The 17,676-nt window shown below is 41.2% G+C and overlaps 1 protein-coding gene across 2 annotated transcripts in view; it reads right to left on the bottom strand.

Moving 5' to 3' along the window:
* Positions 1-17,676, bottom strand: part of Parp14 (poly(ADP-ribose) polymerase family member 14) — a 50,939-nt gene that overhangs the window by 15,162 nt on the left and 18,101 nt on the right. For both annotated transcript variants that reach the window (XM_075965033.1, XM_075965043.1), the window contains exons 5-6: positions 17,172-17,408; positions 12,809-15,057 (exon numbers count right to left, since the gene is read on the bottom strand). In XM_075965033.1, coding sequence (XP_075821148.1) covers positions 12,809-15,057; positions 17,172-17,408 — 2,486 coding nt within the window. The remainder of the gene's footprint in view (positions 1-12,808; positions 15,058-17,171; positions 17,409-17,676) is intronic.

Below are 17,676 nucleotides of genomic sequence, written 5' to 3'. Positions count from 1 at the left end.
CATTTCCCAGTTTTTAACAACTACTAAGGCAGACACTGAAACAGGACCCCATTTTCGTCACCTTTGCAGTGGTTCTAATCATGACTCAGCAACAATGCCACCTGCTGGATAATAGGTAATATGGCAGCTTTTGTTTCCATTGCAAATTTTACTGCTTTGTTTACTAATACAATGGATTATATCATACAAGGTTTATATGATTATGGGGATACCTTAATTTACTGGTTACTGGGTTTCAGTTTTCTTTTTCATATTCTATCATTAAGGAAGAATATGGCACTCCTAAGAAAGATAGAATCTCTACAGACTAATAATGAACAACTAGTTGAAATGATTAAAATTATTGAATATCAGAGGTTATCTGAACAAGTGGATACTATGATAGACAAAATTGACTCCATATCCAAGGGTACTAGAAAGTTACCTGAAAGGGTTCAGGCTGTTGAATTTGATGTTCAGATGTTATCACAAAGTTTTGATAAGGTAACAGACAGAATGTACCTCCAAGATGGGAATCTACATGATATACAAGAAAAGTTTAAGGAGGACATGTTATCTTTGAAGGAAAAAAATCAAAGCTTTGGAATCACAGGTGCAGAATGGGGACCAAAAAGTTGATACCTTAGTGAAATCACTAGAAACTCATGCAGGTTAGGAGATTCAGGATTTAAGAGAGACAATGATAAAAAGATTTGAAAAGATTGAAGAAATTATTAGAGCTAATGAACAAAGTAAGGAGGCACAAGGACAGGATACAATGCCACCACCAGCTATTAGAACTGGCTTACCCAGGATTTTAGTGACATACCCCATACTTTATTCTGAAAAAGCGTCAACTTCTAAAGGCTCAAAGGGAGTCAAAAAAGCTAGATGAATGTCAATAACAATGAATGATTTAAAAGAAATTAAGCAAACTGTTGTTAATTATGGCTTGCACTCTGCATTTGTTAAGGAAATGATAAGGACTTGGGCTTCTAATGTTAGAGCTACCCCCCATGATTTCTTTCAGTTAGTGTCTGCAGTTTAAGATAATGGACCTTTCTTGATGTTTGGAATCTATTTCAGAAAAGAATCCAAACATATGGAACAGCAAGGATGAGCAAAAGGTGTGGAGGTTTCCCAAGATCAAATTCTTGGTGTAGGAACATATGCTGATCCACAGGTCCAAGTTCTTTATGATGAAGAAGTATTGTGTCTATGTTACCAAGCAGCTTTAAATGCTTGGAATAGGATACAAGATCCAGCAAAAAGGGTTGAATCATATACCAGAATTAGGCAGGGACAGAGAGAACCCTTTACTGACTTTTTTCAAAGATTAATTAAGGCTCTGGACATAGGGGTAACAGACCCAGAAGCTAGACAAATACTTCTTGAATCTCTAGCTTTTGAGAATGCAAACATAGAATGAAAAAAAAAAGATAATTGGGCCTTTAAGGTCTAGATCAGCATACAATGAATGTTGAGACCTTTGGCTACAATGATGAATCTTGGGTAGGAGAAGCAATTTCCAAAGCAACGAGGAGACATCAAACTGCCAGGTGTTTTAATTGTGGTAAATTAGGACATTTGCAAAGGGATTGCAGGCAAAAAATTTCTAGGAATAATATCTCCTCTGGGAATGACAAAAATAGGAGACCCTGGCCTTCAGGTATATGTAGGAGATGCGGTAAAGGCCGGCATTGGTCCAACGAATGCAGGTCAACAACAGACAGACAGGGCAACCCGATACCATCAGGAAACTCCTTGAGGGGCCTCTCTCAGGACCCCAAGCCAACAGTGGCCCAGTCATTCCCAGTCACAGTGGAAAACGTGCCTCACCAAGAAAATTAAAAGCTCTAATTTCTGCTGTAAAAAGTAATACTGGTCTAAATAATGAATTACGCATGGAGCATGAGTCAAAAAACCCAGTAGGACAGAGTAAACGTATATTTTGGCAGACTTCTATTAATGATCAAAGACCAAAGCTAAGAGTCTGTATAAATGGCATTTTTATTGAAGGCTTATTAGACACAAGTGTGGATGTAAGTATCATTACTCCAGAATCTTGGCATCCTAATTGGCCTCTTCAAGAGGTAGATATTCAGTTCCTGGGAATTGGAACCCTATCTCTGATGGGGGAGTGTCATATATCAATCTGTTGATTTCATTGGTTAAGCAATAAAGAAACTGCTTGGCCCTCATAGGTTAAAACATAGGTGGGTGGAGTAAACAGAACAGAATGCTGGGAGAAAGAAGCTGAGTCAAGGAGTTGCCATGATTCTCCCACTCCAGGCAGACGCAGGTTAAGATCATTCCTGATAAGCCAGCTCGTGGGCTACACAGATGATTAGAAATGGGCTAACTTAGTATGTGAGAATTAGCCTAGAAGAGGCTATATAGAAATGGGCCAAGCAGTGTTTAAATGAATACAGTTTGTGTGTAATTATTTCGGGTCATAAGCTAAAGCTAGCCGTGCAGGCGGCAGGGGTGCTGGGGACGTAGCCCCTTCCGCTCCAATTATTGCAACATATCTCGTGTAAAACAAAGTACAAGATGGGTTGAATGCATAAGACCTGAAGGGAAAATAGGAAGAATAAGGCCATATATAGCCAATATTGCAATACATTTTGAGGGTCATGACCTGCTACAGCAATGGGATACCCAGATTAACATTCCTGTAGTTCCAGGAACTCATAATTCTGGGAAGGATATGGTGAGGTATTATGGAAAAATGTCACCATCCATTCAGGCTGTATAAGAACATACAGCAAATAGCAAACCTGTAGAGGTAACAACAGCCCTACCTTTCTTTCTTTCTTTCTTTCTTTCTTTCTTTCTTTCTTTCTTTGTTTGTTTGTTTGTTTTTTGAGATAGGGTTTCTCTGTGGTTTTGGAGCCTGTCCTGGAACTAGCTCTTGTAGACCAGGCTGGTCTCGAACTCACAGAGATCTGCCTGCCTCTGCCTCCCGAGTGCTGGGATTAAAGGTGTGCTCAACCACCGCCCAGCTTCAGCCCTACCTTTAAAATGGCTAACTGAGAGGCCAATATTGATCAAACAGTGGCCTCTAGCTGAAGATAAATTACAGGCTTTGGAACAGCTAGTACAAGAGCAACTAGATGTTCACAATATTGAAGAATCAACCCGCCCTTGGAATTCTCCTGTGTTTGTTGTAAAAAAGAAATTTGGTAAATGGAGAATGGTGATAGATCTAAGAGCTTTCAACAAGGTAATTCAACCTATGGGCCCACTACAATCTGGAATAACTTTGCCTTCTTTATTCCAAAAGGATGGCCTCTTATAGTTATTGATTTGGAAGTTTATTTTTTACTATACCTTTGCAAGAAAAGTATAGAGAAAAATTCGCCTTCACAGTGCCTACTCATAATAATTTTCAGCCTAATAGGAGATATCAATGGACTGTCCTCCCACAGGGGATGTTCAATAGTCCCACATTGTGCCAATATTTTATAAGTAAGCCATTGAAAATAATTCGTAAGCAATTTCCCAAGTCCATAATTTATCATTACATGGAAGACATTTTGTTGTCTGATTCAAATAAAGATACTTTAGAAAGGATGTTTGAAGAAGTAAAGAAAGTCTTGCTTAGGTGGGGATTACAAATTGCCCCTGAAAAGATTCAAAGAGGAAATTCTATTAATTACCTAGGTTACAGAATAGGGTGAGAGAAAATTAAAACACAAAAGGCACAAATTAGGAGAGACAGGTTACAGACTCTTAATGACTTCCAAGGATTGTTAGGAGACATTTCCAGTCTATGACCAGCTGTTGGGATAACACCATTTAAACAAAACCTTAGATGGTGATAAAGATTTGAATAGTCCCAGAAAACTGACAGTTGAAGCAGAAAAGGAACTGACAATGATTGAGGAAAATTTACAGGAGGCACATGTGGATAGGGTGAACCCAAATCTTAGCTGCATCCTAGTCATATTGCCTTCCAGAATTTCTCCTACAGGGATTTGAATACAGAGGGAAGATATTATTTTAGAGTGGATATTTATACCTAATAAACCAAGTAAAAAATTAAAAACTTATGTGGAAAAAGTCTCTGAATTAATTATAAAAGATAAGCTGAGACTTCATCAACTAGCAGGTATCGACCACACAGAAATTATAGTGCCTTTTACTACTGAGGAAATAAAAAAGTGATGGGAAGACAATGAACCATGGCAAAGGGCTTGTGCTATTTTTTGGGAGAAATTAATAGCAACTATCCCAAAAGTGATAGACTCAACCTCATAAAGAGAACTTCTTGGATTCTTCCTAGAATTATACGTGATGCTCCAATAACTGGAACCTGTACATTTTATATTGATGCAAATATATCAGGGAAATCAGGTTACAAGTCAGATGAATTGAATAAGATGGAACAAAGCCCTTATAATTCTGTCCAGAAGGCAGAATTATATGCTATTCTTATGGTGCTAAGGGATTTTAAAGAACCTCTTAATATAGTTACAGATTCAGAACATGCAGAAAGAGTTATCTTACATATTGAAACTGCTGAATTTATACCAGATGACACAGAGTTGAGTTCATTGTTTATCCAGGTACAAGACATAATCAGGAATAGGCTTTGTCTGATGTACATAATACAATCTGGTCCCATATGGGTCTGCCTGGTCCTCTAGCACAAGGTAACGCTGAGATTGATCAATTATTGACTGGAAGCATGTTGAAGGCCTCAGAATTTCATAAAAAGCATCATATCAATAGTAAAGGCCTAAAGAAAGAATTTTCCATTACATGGCAACAAGCTAAGGACATTATAAAGAGATGTCCTACTTATTCTTTCTATAATCAAATGACGTTGCCTGCAGGGAGTAACCCAAAGGGTACTAAGAGAAATGAAATCTGGCAGATGGATGTGTTCCACTTTATGGAATTTGGTAAATTAAAATGTGTACACCACACCATAGATAGGTATTCAGGTTTTCAATGGGCTACTGCCCTGAGCTCAGAAAAGGCTGATTCAGTAATCACACATTTATTGGAAATTATGGCCATCATGGGTATACCTGCGCAAATAAAGACAGACAATGGTCCAACATATGTATCTAAGAAAATGAAACTTTTTTGCTTATTATAATATAAAACACATTTCAGGTATACCAAATAATCCTACAGGTCAGGCAGTTATAGAAAGATCAAACTGTACTATAAAGGATATGCTGAGCAAACAGAAAGGGACCGAAAATACCCCCGGAAATAGATTACATAATGCTTTATTAACCTTGAATTTTCTTAATGCCAATAAGAAAGGAACAACAGCAGCAGAAAGATATTGGATAATGTAAAAGTCTGCTGAACTAAATCAACTAATTTATTTCAAAGATGTGCTGACCTCTCAATGGAAGCCAGAAGATGTGCTACATTGGGGAAGGGTTTTGCTCTTGTTTCCACAGGAGAAGAAAAATTGTGGATACCATCAAAATTAATAAAGGTTCGATTCGAAGAGGAGAAACCTCATGGAAAGGAGAAATGACAATTCATCCACAATGATGATATTCATACCGGTGGTAAGAAAAACATATAGAATGGAGGCAGGGTTTTTTTCTTATCTCTGCAGGAAAATACTCATCTTCAAAAAATTCAAGGGACCCTGGATGTGTGAATACTGACAGATGGAAACTATTTACAACCCAATAAGAATCGGCAAGAAAATCTATTAGGTTCTGTAAGTGAAATTATTCTACACTTATCTTTAAATATGTATTAATGTGCATTTATTTATAAATATATAGAGCTGGTTTTTGAAGTTGGACTCTGGCTCAGTCCCTCTCCATTTCCAAGCCTGTTGGTAAGAGAAAAACCCAGAGTATCTGTCTCATGTCAAGAGCCATGATATGGGACAGAAAGAAATATGAGTTTAGAAAACATCTTTGCTTTTCTTCATATCTATCATACTTTTCATTGCATATATCTATCATGTCTTTCATTGAGTATATATATATGTCTATATGATTAATGTTTAAGTTTTTCACAATGAACAATGAGTTTTTCCTGCAGTGACATTTGAAGTTTCCAGGAAGAAGATGGGGCCCCATAACAACAACTCCACCTGGTTGATATGACATCATGATACTGATAGTGCTACTACAAGACCTGTTTTGAGTACCAGCTGCACAAGATGGCTCCAACTTGGTCAGCTGAAATGGTACACATCTTGTACAACATTCTGGCCAGACCTCCACAAAATACTCAGAGACTATTTGCAATTTTAAAAGACCTTGACTTGAAATTTAACCATCATTTTACTTTCACAGGATCCCCCAGAAAGAATGTTGCCCCATGACAGCTGGAAGCAATTCTAGAGGACGATGCCCCCTCTCCCAGTATAGTTTGTTCTTGGGTCTAGGGACATCATTTAGGGGTTGATCATAATTAGTATATGGTTGAGGGTTGGGAGGTTGGGGGAGGAATTTTATAAGCGCAGGGATCTTTTGAAAAAAAAGAGGGATAATTGGATGATGGGATAATAGATTGGTACTTGTTGGTACTTGTGAGTTACTGTTTTGAGACAAATATATTGGTATAGATTCTTATATATTGATACAAAGTTAAATTATATTGACTATTGTATGCGTGCATGTTTCTACCTCTGTTTAAAACATTTTTTATGTATTGATGTATATATATATATATATATATATATATATATATATATATATATATAGTATTGATATTGTATATTTACCATATTGCAGTGTACATTTCTACCTCTGACTAAGATACTTATATATTGTTTGTGTATTGATACATATTTACCATATTGCAATGTATATTTGTACATTGTTTATATTTGGAGGTCATTATCCTCATTTGTTGCATAGTTGTTTATTGTCTTAGTCTTTAAGTTAGATAGGTATTGAGAATTACATATATCAATAGTATTCTAAGTTTGTCATTTATAATTAGACTAATCAGGTTCTTTAGATACATAGAGATTATACTCAGTATAGATAATCTTTAACCTCTTCAAAGAGCTGTAGAAAATGGCCTTTAATCTAACTCAGAGTTTCGTGGTAATGAGACACAATTGCTCCTGGTAACACCGATTCTTTCCCGACAGAATGTTGAACACCAAAGACACTCTACCTGGAGCCTTTCTTCTTGGCTGAACTAACCTTTGGGCAAAGAAATGCCCGTACCTCAACCACTGACAGAGATACAGAGCGTGCATCAATGGACAAAACAGGACTGTCATATCCTGCCAAGGCAGGGTAAGATAGTTTTGACAAGTTTCTTGCCGTTGAAAATGGTCTGTCAGTTATGTTAGGCCTTAGCCAAAGTTGCTTCAACGCTGCAAACGTGACCTTGGGTGATTGCCCAGGTAGCTAGTTGTCTCTGAGATTTGTTGCATGTTTTGGAAGTTGTTTGATTGCACTTCCTAACTAATTACTCAGGTAACATTATTTCCCTTCTCAGATCTTCAATGGGGTTGAAGACTATATAAATGTAGTTACTTTTCTCTCATGACTTGGCCAAGTTATTTATTATATAAGATTTAAGCTAGTTAGGATAGGATATTTGTACCTATTATATATAATTTCATAGTAGGTTTAGAACTCTCTCATTTAAACAAAAGGGGGAGGTGTTGCAGGAGCTCCTTCTGCTCCTTCAGGCAATATCCGCTGAGATACCAGCCCATTGGGGCATGATCTCTCTCCCTTTAAAAAAGCGGCCACTTCCCTCTGCTCTCTCCCTGGCTTCCAGCTCTGCTTCCAGCTACTGGACTCCTTTTCTGATTGTGCAGAGGGCTGTTGTCTGGGATGGTGATCTGTAAGTTTTTCCCCTTCAAATAAATAACCATTTTATTAATCATAATTCCAAACTGGTGAGGGATTGTTTGTGACTTACGCCTTCAAGTTATAACTCAAATGAACTTAAAACACATCTATAGGATGTTCCATCCAAACAGAAAAGAATATACCTTCTTCTCAGCTCCTCATGGAACCGTCTCAAAAATTGACCACATACTCAGTAACATAACAAACCTCTACAAATACATAAAATTTGGAATAATCCCATGTATCTTATCAGATCACCATGGCTCAAAACTAGAACTCAACAGCAATACTAGTTCTAGAAAGCCCACAAACACATGAAAATTAAACAATGCTCACTTGAATCATAAATGAGTCAAGGAAGAAATAAAGGGAGAAATTAAATCCTTCCTAAAATTCAATAAAAATAACCACACAACATACCCAGTTTTGTGGGACACAATGAAAGCAGTGTTAAGAGGAAAGTTCATAGCACTACACATATATAAAGAAGCTGGAAAAAATCCTACACTAGTGAATTAACAGAACATTTGAAAACTTTAGAACAAAAAGAAGCTCATCCAAGAGAACTAGATGGCAGGAAATAATCAAACTGAGAACTGAAATCAACAAAATAGAAACAAAGAAAACAATACAAAGAATCAATGAGTACAAAGACTTGGTTCTTAGGGAAAATCAACAAAATAGACAAACCTTTATCCAAACTAACCATAAGGCATAGAGAGAATATCCAAATTAACAAAATCAGAAATGAAAAGGGGGACATAACAACAGACATGGAAGAAATGCAGAGAATCATCAGGTCATACTTCAAAACCTATACTCCACAAAACTGGAAAACTTAAAGGAAATGGACAACTTTCTGGATAAATATCATTTACCAAAATTAAATCAAGACCAGGTAAGCAAATTAAACAGACCTATAACTGCTGAAGAAATAAAACAGTCATCAAAAGTCTCCCAACCAAAGAAAGCCCTGGACCAGATGGTTTCAGCTCAGAATTCTACAAGATTTTCAAAGAAGAACTAATACCAATACTCCTCAAATTATTCCACACAATAGAAACACAAAGAACACTGCCAAACTCTCTTTTATGAGGCTACAACTACCGATACCCTAACCACATAGACAAATTACTAAGAAAGAAAATTACAGACCAATCTCACTCATGAATATTAATGTAAAAATACTAAATAAAATACTGGCAAATAGAATCCAAGAACATATCAGAAAAATCATCCACTATGATCAAGTTGGCTTCATCCCAGAGATGCAGGGACTGTTCAACATATGAAAATCTGTCAATGTAATTCACCATACAAACAAACTGAAAAGTAAAAAGTTTAAAAGAAAAAAAACATAAAGCAAAGAAAACCAGCCCACAAATCATGATCCCAGAGAACCTAGACAAAAAAGAGGACCCTAACAGAGACATACATAGATCTAATCTATATGGGGAGTAGAAAACACAAGATCTCCGTGACAAAAAGGCAACCTACTGAATGGGAGAAGATCTTCACCAACCCCGCAACAGACAAAGGTCTGATCTCCAAAATATATAAAGAACTCAAGAAACTAAAATGGGGTACTGAACTGAACAGAGAATTCTCAACAGAAGAAGTTCAAATGGCCAAAAGACACTTAAGGTCATGCTCAACCTCCTTAGCGATCAGGGAAATGCAAATCAAAGCAACTTTGAGATACCATCTTACACCTGTCAGAATGGCTAAAATCAAAAATACCAATGATAGCCTATGCTGGAGAGGATTTGGAGTAAGGGGAACACTCATCCATTGCTGATGGGAATGCAAACTTGTGCAACCACTTTGAAAATCAGTGTGGCAGTTTCTCAGGAAACTGGGAGTCAACCTACCTCAGGATCCAGCAATTCCACTCTTGGGAATATACCCAAGAGATGCCCAATTATACTACAAAAGCATTTGTTTAGCTATGTTCATAGTACCACTATTTGTGTGTGAACAAAATTTGTGTGCCAGAACCTGGAAACACCCTAGGTGCCCCTCAATAGAAGAATGGATAAAGAAGGTGTGGCACATATACACTTTAGAGTTCTACTCAGCAGTAAAAAAAAATGACATCTTGAATTTTGCATGCAAATGGATGGAAATAGAAAACACTTTACTGAGTGAGATAACCCAGACCCAAAAAGAGGAATATGGTATGTACTCATTCATTAGTGGATTCTAGCCATAAACAAAGGACATTGAGCCTATAGTTCATAATCCTAGAGAAGCTAAATAAGAAGATGAACCCCCAAAAACCATATATTTATCCTCCTGGATATTGGAAGTAGACAAGATTGCCAGGCAAAAGTTGGGAGCAGGGGATTGGGGGTGGTTTGGGGGAAAGGGGACATGGGGAGAGAGAAGAAAGAAGGGGAGGATTGGGGAGAGCTTGGGGGAATGGATAATTGAGATGGAGGAAGGGTGAATATGGGAGCAGGGAAGAAGATATCTTAACTAAGGGAGCCATTTTAGGGTTGGAAAACCTTAGGCTCTAGAGGGGTTCTCAGGTGTCCAATGGGATTTCCTTAGTTAGGTTCATAGGCAGCAGAGAAGAGGGTGCCTAAACTGGCCTTTTCCCATAGCCACACTGATGAATATCTTGCATATCACCATAGAACCTTCATCTGGTGAGGGATGGAGATAGAGATTGGAACACTGGACTGAGCTCCCAAAGCACAGATAAAGAGCAGAAGAAGGGAGAACATGAGCAAGGAAGTCTGGACCCCGAGGGCTGCGTCCACCCACGGAGACAGTGGGACTGATTTAATGGGAGCTCACCAAGGCCAGCTGGACTGGGACTGAACGAGCATGTGATCAGACCGGACTCTCTGAATGTGGCTGACAATGAGGGTGGACTGAGAAGCCAATAATAATGACATTGGATTTTGATTCTACTGCATGTACTGGTTTTTTGGGAGCCTAGTCTGTTTGGATGCTCACCTTCCTAGACCTGGATGGAGGGGGGACCTTGGACTTCCCACAAGGCAGGACACCCTGACTTCTCTTAGGACTGGAGAGTAAGGGGGAGGGGGAGGGGATGGGAAATGGGAGGATGAGAGGAGGTGGAAATTTTAAATAAATAAATTAATTAATTAAAAAAAAGAAAATACAAGATCTCCTGAGTAAATTGGGAGCATGGGTACCTTGGTAGAGGGTTGAAGGTGAAGGGAGAGGCACGGAGGGGAGCAGAGAAAAATGTAGAGCTCAATAAAAATTAATATTAAAAAAAACCCAAGATCTTATATAATTCAGGCTGGCCTCAAATTCAGTTTGTAGCAAGGATAGCCTTGAATTAGAATTTCTGGTCCTCCTCCCTCCATCTCCCTAGTGCTGCTTTTACAGACTGTGGCTCCACACCGTGTTTGTGCAGTGCTAAGGGACTGAACCCAGGATTTCATGCCTGCTAGGCAAAGCCTCTTTCAACTGAGCCTCAGCCAAGCATTGGTGTGGGAAGTCTTCTGTCTATGTGCTGCTTTTAATGGTTAATGAATACATTTGTTTCGGTCAGTGGCTTAGCAGAATAGGGCAAGGCGGGAGTTCCAAGAAGACAGAAGAAGAGAGAGTAGGCAATGTCAGAGAGAAGCCATGTAGCCCCGTTAGAGACAGATGCCAGGTGGAACTTTGCCGGTAAGACACAGCCATGTAGCAATACACAAAACATTAAAAATGGGCTAACCAAAGATATAAGAGCTAGCTAGCAATAGGCTTAAGAGATTGGCCAATCAGTGATTTAAATAATATAGTTTTGTGTGATTATTTCAGGAGTCTGGGCAGCTGCAAAATGAACAAGTAGCCTCTGCCTACAAAGCATGTGTCTTTAAATGAGAACAGTGACAACAAAATGCTCAGAGGTGTCTGAGTGACAGAAAGGGCAGATCATCTAACTCTGAGCTACAACCCCCCAAAGCAATCAGAAGGGTGTGGCACACATTCCCAGGAGGACACAGCTACAACCATGCATAGCAACATGCAACTACTGCTCAGGAAGAAGGTACTAGCCTGCCCTGCTTCTGATTGCTAAGGTTCCAATGAGTAGAGCCTGTCTTGAAAGAGTATGAAATACTTTTCAGGAAGAAGGGAGGAAAACAGGTCTCACTATGTAGCCCTGGATGAACTGGAATTTTACATAGACCAGGCTTGCCTTGAATTCACAGAGATTTGCCTGCCTCTGTCTTACAAGTGTTGTAATTAAATGCATGAGCTACCATGCCCAGCTAAATTTAAATTCTCTCTCTCTCTCTCTCTCTCTCTCTCTCTCTCTCTCTCTCTCTCTCTCTCTCTCTCTCTCTCTCTCTCTCACACACACACACACACACACACACACACACACACACGCACACAAACATTCAATCTTGGGCTGGTGGATAAGGCAGAGAGGGCAAGAGCAGTGGCTGCTCATGCCTATATCCCCAGGGTGTGTGTGTGTGTGTGTGTGTGTGTGTGCGCGCGCGTGCACATTTAGGGCTGAGACAGGGGGATTGCTGGGGCTTCCTAGGTTCCAGCCTATCCAAAAAACATTAGTCTCCTGAAACAAATCCACAAAACAAGAATTGTCCTTATACGACTCCCAACATCTGAACCTTCCTCCCGTCCACCTGCCCACACCATCCTCACAAAGGACCCACAGATGGGTTCAGGGAACTGAGCTCTCCTCGTCCACTCCAGCACCCAAAGTCACCCTTCCTCGTGTCATTGGTTAAATTCCTATCCTCTGCATTCCCCATGCTCTCCCACACCTGTAACTGACAGAAGCCAGCACTAGATGGAGCAGACACGACAGATGGGAAATGATGAAGATGAGGAGAGCCCTGCAGTGTCCCCTACTATGGACCACAGTTACCGGGATGGAGTGACCTATCCCAGAGCCCTTCAGATCCTTACAGACACACAAGTCTCTACTCCTGAGTGATTTGGCAAAAAGCCCAGCATCTATGAAAAACGTCTTCCTTTGACCCTCAATAAAGCTGAACATTGTTGGTGACAGGGACACTCACCCTGGCATTCTGCACACCTTCTTCCACCAGCCGGATTTTCAGGCCTTCTGGGGACACCAGCACATAGTCCTGTGTCTGCGGTTTCTGTGGCGTTTCTCCAGGTGGCACTAATTCTAACGCTGATAAACTGGGCTGGGAAGCTGTTGCGGAGAGGGAGGCTTTATATGTAGTTTCTATAGCTTCAGCAAAGGCCCCTGCAACCTTTGCAGATATGTCCACCAAATAAATCTTTTTCAAGGTGCGCCTGTCTGGCTTGCGTTGGAAGTTGTCTTTGATGGCAGAAACAATGGTGGCCACACACAGGTCTAAGGGAAAGCCAAAGATTCCAGAGCTGATAGCTGGCATGGCTAAGGATTGACACTTGACCTCCTCAGCTAAGGTGAGACTTCGTTCCACAGCTCTCTTCAACAGGCTCACGCACTCCTGGGCCTTATTTCCGTCCCACCGAGGCCCTACTGCGTGGATGACATGATGGCAAGGGAGCTTGCCTGGTTTTGAGATAACGGCATTGCCAGTTAGGACCAGGCCACCCTTTCTCACTATTTTGTCACATTCTGCTTGAAGTTCAGGGCCAGCTGCATTTGAAAGAGCGAGGGCCAGACCATCAATGTGTTTCAGATGCTCGTTTGCTGCATTCACGACCACATCGGCAGGAAACTGAGCCAGGTCTCCCTGCTGTACAATCAGCGTGACTCCAGGGGCTATGTCCTTCTGTAAGAGGCACTTCTGCTCTTTAAGGCTGCCTTTGTCCTTCTCTGCTCCCTCCTGGAGCTCAATGATGCATCCATACAGGCGTTTGATCTCGCTTTTGTAATAGGATGCTTTGTCCCGGAAGAATTGCCTAGCACCAGGCTTATCAATCTGGAACTTTTTAATGCAGACTGAATCCCGGATTTGCCTGACCATGTTCATGCACTCTAGAACTTTACTCTTGGAGCCAGTTAGTAAAATACCTTTTGGTTCATTTTCCAGCTTAAAACGTGCCTGTACATTGGCCTTTTTTATCTTTGGCCAGAATAGCTTCCTGTCTGACCTTAAATACTCAAAAATCAAGAGCGATTCAATTTCAACCAGTCTTTCAATTTTCATGATGTTTTCCAAGAACTCAAAAAGTTGTCCATAGATTTCATTTACTTCTTTCACACAGCCTGCAATGATGACCTCCGCTGGGGTTCCTGAAGTTAATTCATCCTTTATCGTAATGCTTGCTCTGGAGGAGTGTCTCTTTTGCAGAGAGTGAATTTTCTTTTTCCATGCATTGCCTCTAAAAACTTCCTTGTCTTCAACATCAATGATTTTATAACTCAAAGCATCAAGCATTTTCTTCTCTGCTTCTGCCAGGGCTCTGAAAGAACAGGCCATCAAAAGAAGCCCTGTACCGTTCAGTTCATACTTGGCAAGAATTTTCTGTGCTTCAAAAAGAGTCTTAGAGAATTCCTGACTGTCTACTTGCTGCAGAAACCTGAAGACTTCAGAAGGAATCGGGACATCTTTCTGAGCCATGGAATACACCTTTTCCTGGATGTCACACTTTACTTTATACACATCTGCACGGGATCCCTTAAAGCACAGGTGCTGAGTAGCAGCATCGTAATGAATCTCCACCTCTGGGTTCTCTTTCCTTAGATCCTCCAGGAAACCACTGTGCTGCAAAAGAAAATGTTTCCCCGGAGAAATGGCCACGTTCTCCTTCAGACTCTGCTCCTCCTTTCGGACCTTTTCCGTGGTGCTGTCTATTAACTCCTTGATTTTCTGGCCGATGTCTTGGACATCTTCTGATTTTCCGGATAAGGTGAGACTCTCCTTATCAAATTCAATGAGAACCCTGTCATCTCCTACCTCATGCTGTATGATGTCCCACACTGGCGGATACACTTCAAACACCTTAACTTCGTACTTAGCCTTGATGCCAGACAGCACCTCGGAGGCGTCTCTCTGCCAGGTCTTGATGCTTGGTCTGTGACTGACTAAGGAGGCAGCAGGTCTGACGGTCACTGTGCCGTTGATGTCAGACCATGTTAGCTCGCAGTGACAGCGTCTCATTTTGTCATTTATCTCCTCAATCAGATGATTATGTTTTTGAAAGAACTTCCACAAAGGAAGGCCCAGTGACTCTTGGAAAGATGCTGGAAGCTTGACCAGCGGCTTCTCTTCGCCATACAAGGCTGTGCCCAGAGAAGGATAATAGGGGAAGACAGACAGTGGCATCCTGTTGAAACTGTGCTTCTTGGCCAGAATGGTGTCTAACACTTTAAAAACAAAATAAAACAAAATAACAGTAATCTCAATATTATGCATTTCCAAAGAACACAAAACAAAACAAACTTTTCAGGAGGGCAAAAGTCTCTGCTGTTTGTAGAACTCAAAGGTGCCATTCTCCCGTGTGCTCAGCTGTAGACTGATGCTAACCACAACAAGACAGACTCCATTTAGGGCTTTGATGACTTTATACCCAAATCGCTCTACACTGAAATCATGCTGAGTCTATTGTTTTTCTGATGTCACTGATGTATGTGGCACAATAAGAAACAGATACAAATTTAGACACAAGCATGGGGTTGATGTTTGTACAAACACAAGGAATGGTTTAAGGGCTGGAGAAATGGCACATCAGCTAAGAGCACTAGGCTGATCTTCAAAAGGACCTGGGTTCAATTCCCAGCACCCACAAAGCAGCCCACAACAGTCTGTAACTCCTGTTCTAGGAAATCCAACACCCTCACACAGATGTACATGCAGACAAGACAACAATGCATATACAATAAAAATGAATAAATAATTTTTTTTAAAAAAAGATTTATTTTTTCCAGCACTAGGGAGGCAAAGGCAGGTAGAGATCTGTGATTTCCAGGCCAGCCTGTTCTATAAGAGTTAGTTCCAGGGCAGCTTGAACTGTTCCACAGAGAAGAAAAGAAGGAGGAAAAGGAAGAGGAGGAGAAGGAGAAGAAGAAGGAAGAAGAAAAAGGAGGAGGAGAAGGAGGAGAAAAAGAAGAAGAAAAAGAAGAAGGAGGAGGAGGAGAGAAAAGAAGGAGAAGAAGTTTTTAATCCTCCAGGTGGGTCACTCTGCATTCTGTCCCTTCCTGTATAGTCCCAGAATTTAACTTCCATAGCTAACTTCATTTCTCAGGAGAAGAGAGTTGTACCAGAGCTCTGTGTCAGTTTCCCAAGAGGTTTATATGAATTTCCTGTGTTTACTCTTCGCAGTGGACTTCTCAGGTAGGGATTCTATTACACCCATAGATAGAGGTGAGAAAGCCGAGGCTGGGGGAAGGCAGGGTTCTATAAACCCAGGCAAGTATCTGAGCTAATTGCCAGTGTGAGCCAAACCAGACCCCATGGTCTTGTTCCTATACCAAATCAAAATCATCCTCACAGTCATTGGAGAGTCCAGCCCCAGAGGTCACAATTTAGTAAGGCCTTCCCCATTATATCTCCCGGTCACCATGTGTACCAGGACAGCCACCACAACCCACCCTGACTGAATGCTCACGTTCTCTCTCTTTCTCCAGGACTCTCCTCACTTTGTTTTAGCTGTTGGCACGTGTAAGTAGTATCAGCATGGAAATTAGAGTCAGTCCAGCAACAACCTGGATTTAAATGGCTCCCATGGCAGAAGGATGCTAAAACATGATACCCTGGTGAAGGACTCAGTCCTAGGGCAGGTATCAGGCCTGAGGGAAGGAATGTGACCTTCAGAGGCCCAGCCTCCCACAGGGCTCCAGAGAGGCTGGACAGCCTGAGTGACCTCCAGCTCAGACTCAGCACCCCCTCAGGCCAAGCACTGCTGAGGGACGGTTTCCTTTCCTCCTACAGCATCCTCTGAGGTAACCCCAACACTACCTCTACAGATGAGAAAACAAAGGGTTTGAGGGCTCACGAAGGTCACCATGCCAGTGACCACCAGTCAAGATTGTAACTCAAATCTGTCGGACTCAAGAACCACTGATGATGTCATCAAAAACAGAACTTCCATCTCTTCCCCAGGTTATGAGAAATCTCCATGATCCCGTCTCAGCACAGGGGGAACAGGAACGCTTTCTAGAACTCTACATGCTTCTGAGTCCATCTCTCCCTAAACTTGTTGATTAGAGAATCAATGCAGGGACATAAAACACAGATCTATGGCTGTGAGTATGGCCTGTCAACGTTCCTAGAATGGCGACCTTCAGTCACAGGCCGGACTCGTCAGTGACTCTCCCTGTCTCTCATGAGCTTGTTCTGCTTCTCCAGAGCCTGCCTTGCTGCTCTCGTTCTGCACCAAATCCAGATGAATGAGAGACTGGTGCCATTTCTGACCGATTAAGGAATGACTGAAATAGCCAACCATCCAGGTCTTCCCGGGTGGCAGGCCAAGACACATTACCTTTGCAGTCTGAAAACTCAACCAGCGCCGAGCTCTCTTCTGGGAAGCACTCAACCTGGGTGACTCTTCCGCCCCCATTGAAAGGGTTTTCAAAGTAGAGCTGTAGCTGGTATTCATCTACCCCAGGAGGCAGGTTTTCCACCCTAACTACATTTGTTGTTTCCAGAAGTCTCGGGGCAAGCTGCAGCTGTCGGTTCGAATGGTGACTGATACAATCAGTAATAAATTTTTTGGTATCTACAAACAAAAAAAAAGAAAGAGAGAAAATTTCGGTGACATCTCTATATGGTATGAAAGAAATGTCTTTGCTAAAACGCAGAAGGGGGAATTAGTCAGTTGCTGTATTTTCTGCTACTGAGCTGTCCTTTGGCCATGGCCAACCCTACTGAGTTGCCCCCCTCAATGACACCACTCTCCCCATTTTCTCAAGACCCTGATGCCTACTCTGTCAGCAGGTAGGAGCCCACATCCACAGCCAGGCTCCTGACTCCAAACACACATCCAA

Source organism: Microtus pennsylvanicus, chromosome 1, assembly GCF_037038515.1.
Source record: "Microtus pennsylvanicus isolate mMicPen1 chromosome 1, mMicPen1.hap1, whole genome shotgun sequence".
NCBI classification, from domain to species: Eukaryota; Metazoa; Chordata; class Mammalia; order Rodentia; family Cricetidae; genus Microtus; species Microtus pennsylvanicus.
The sequence above is the reverse complement of the archived record's forward strand: the minus strand, read 5'-3'. Positions and strand labels throughout refer to the sequence as shown.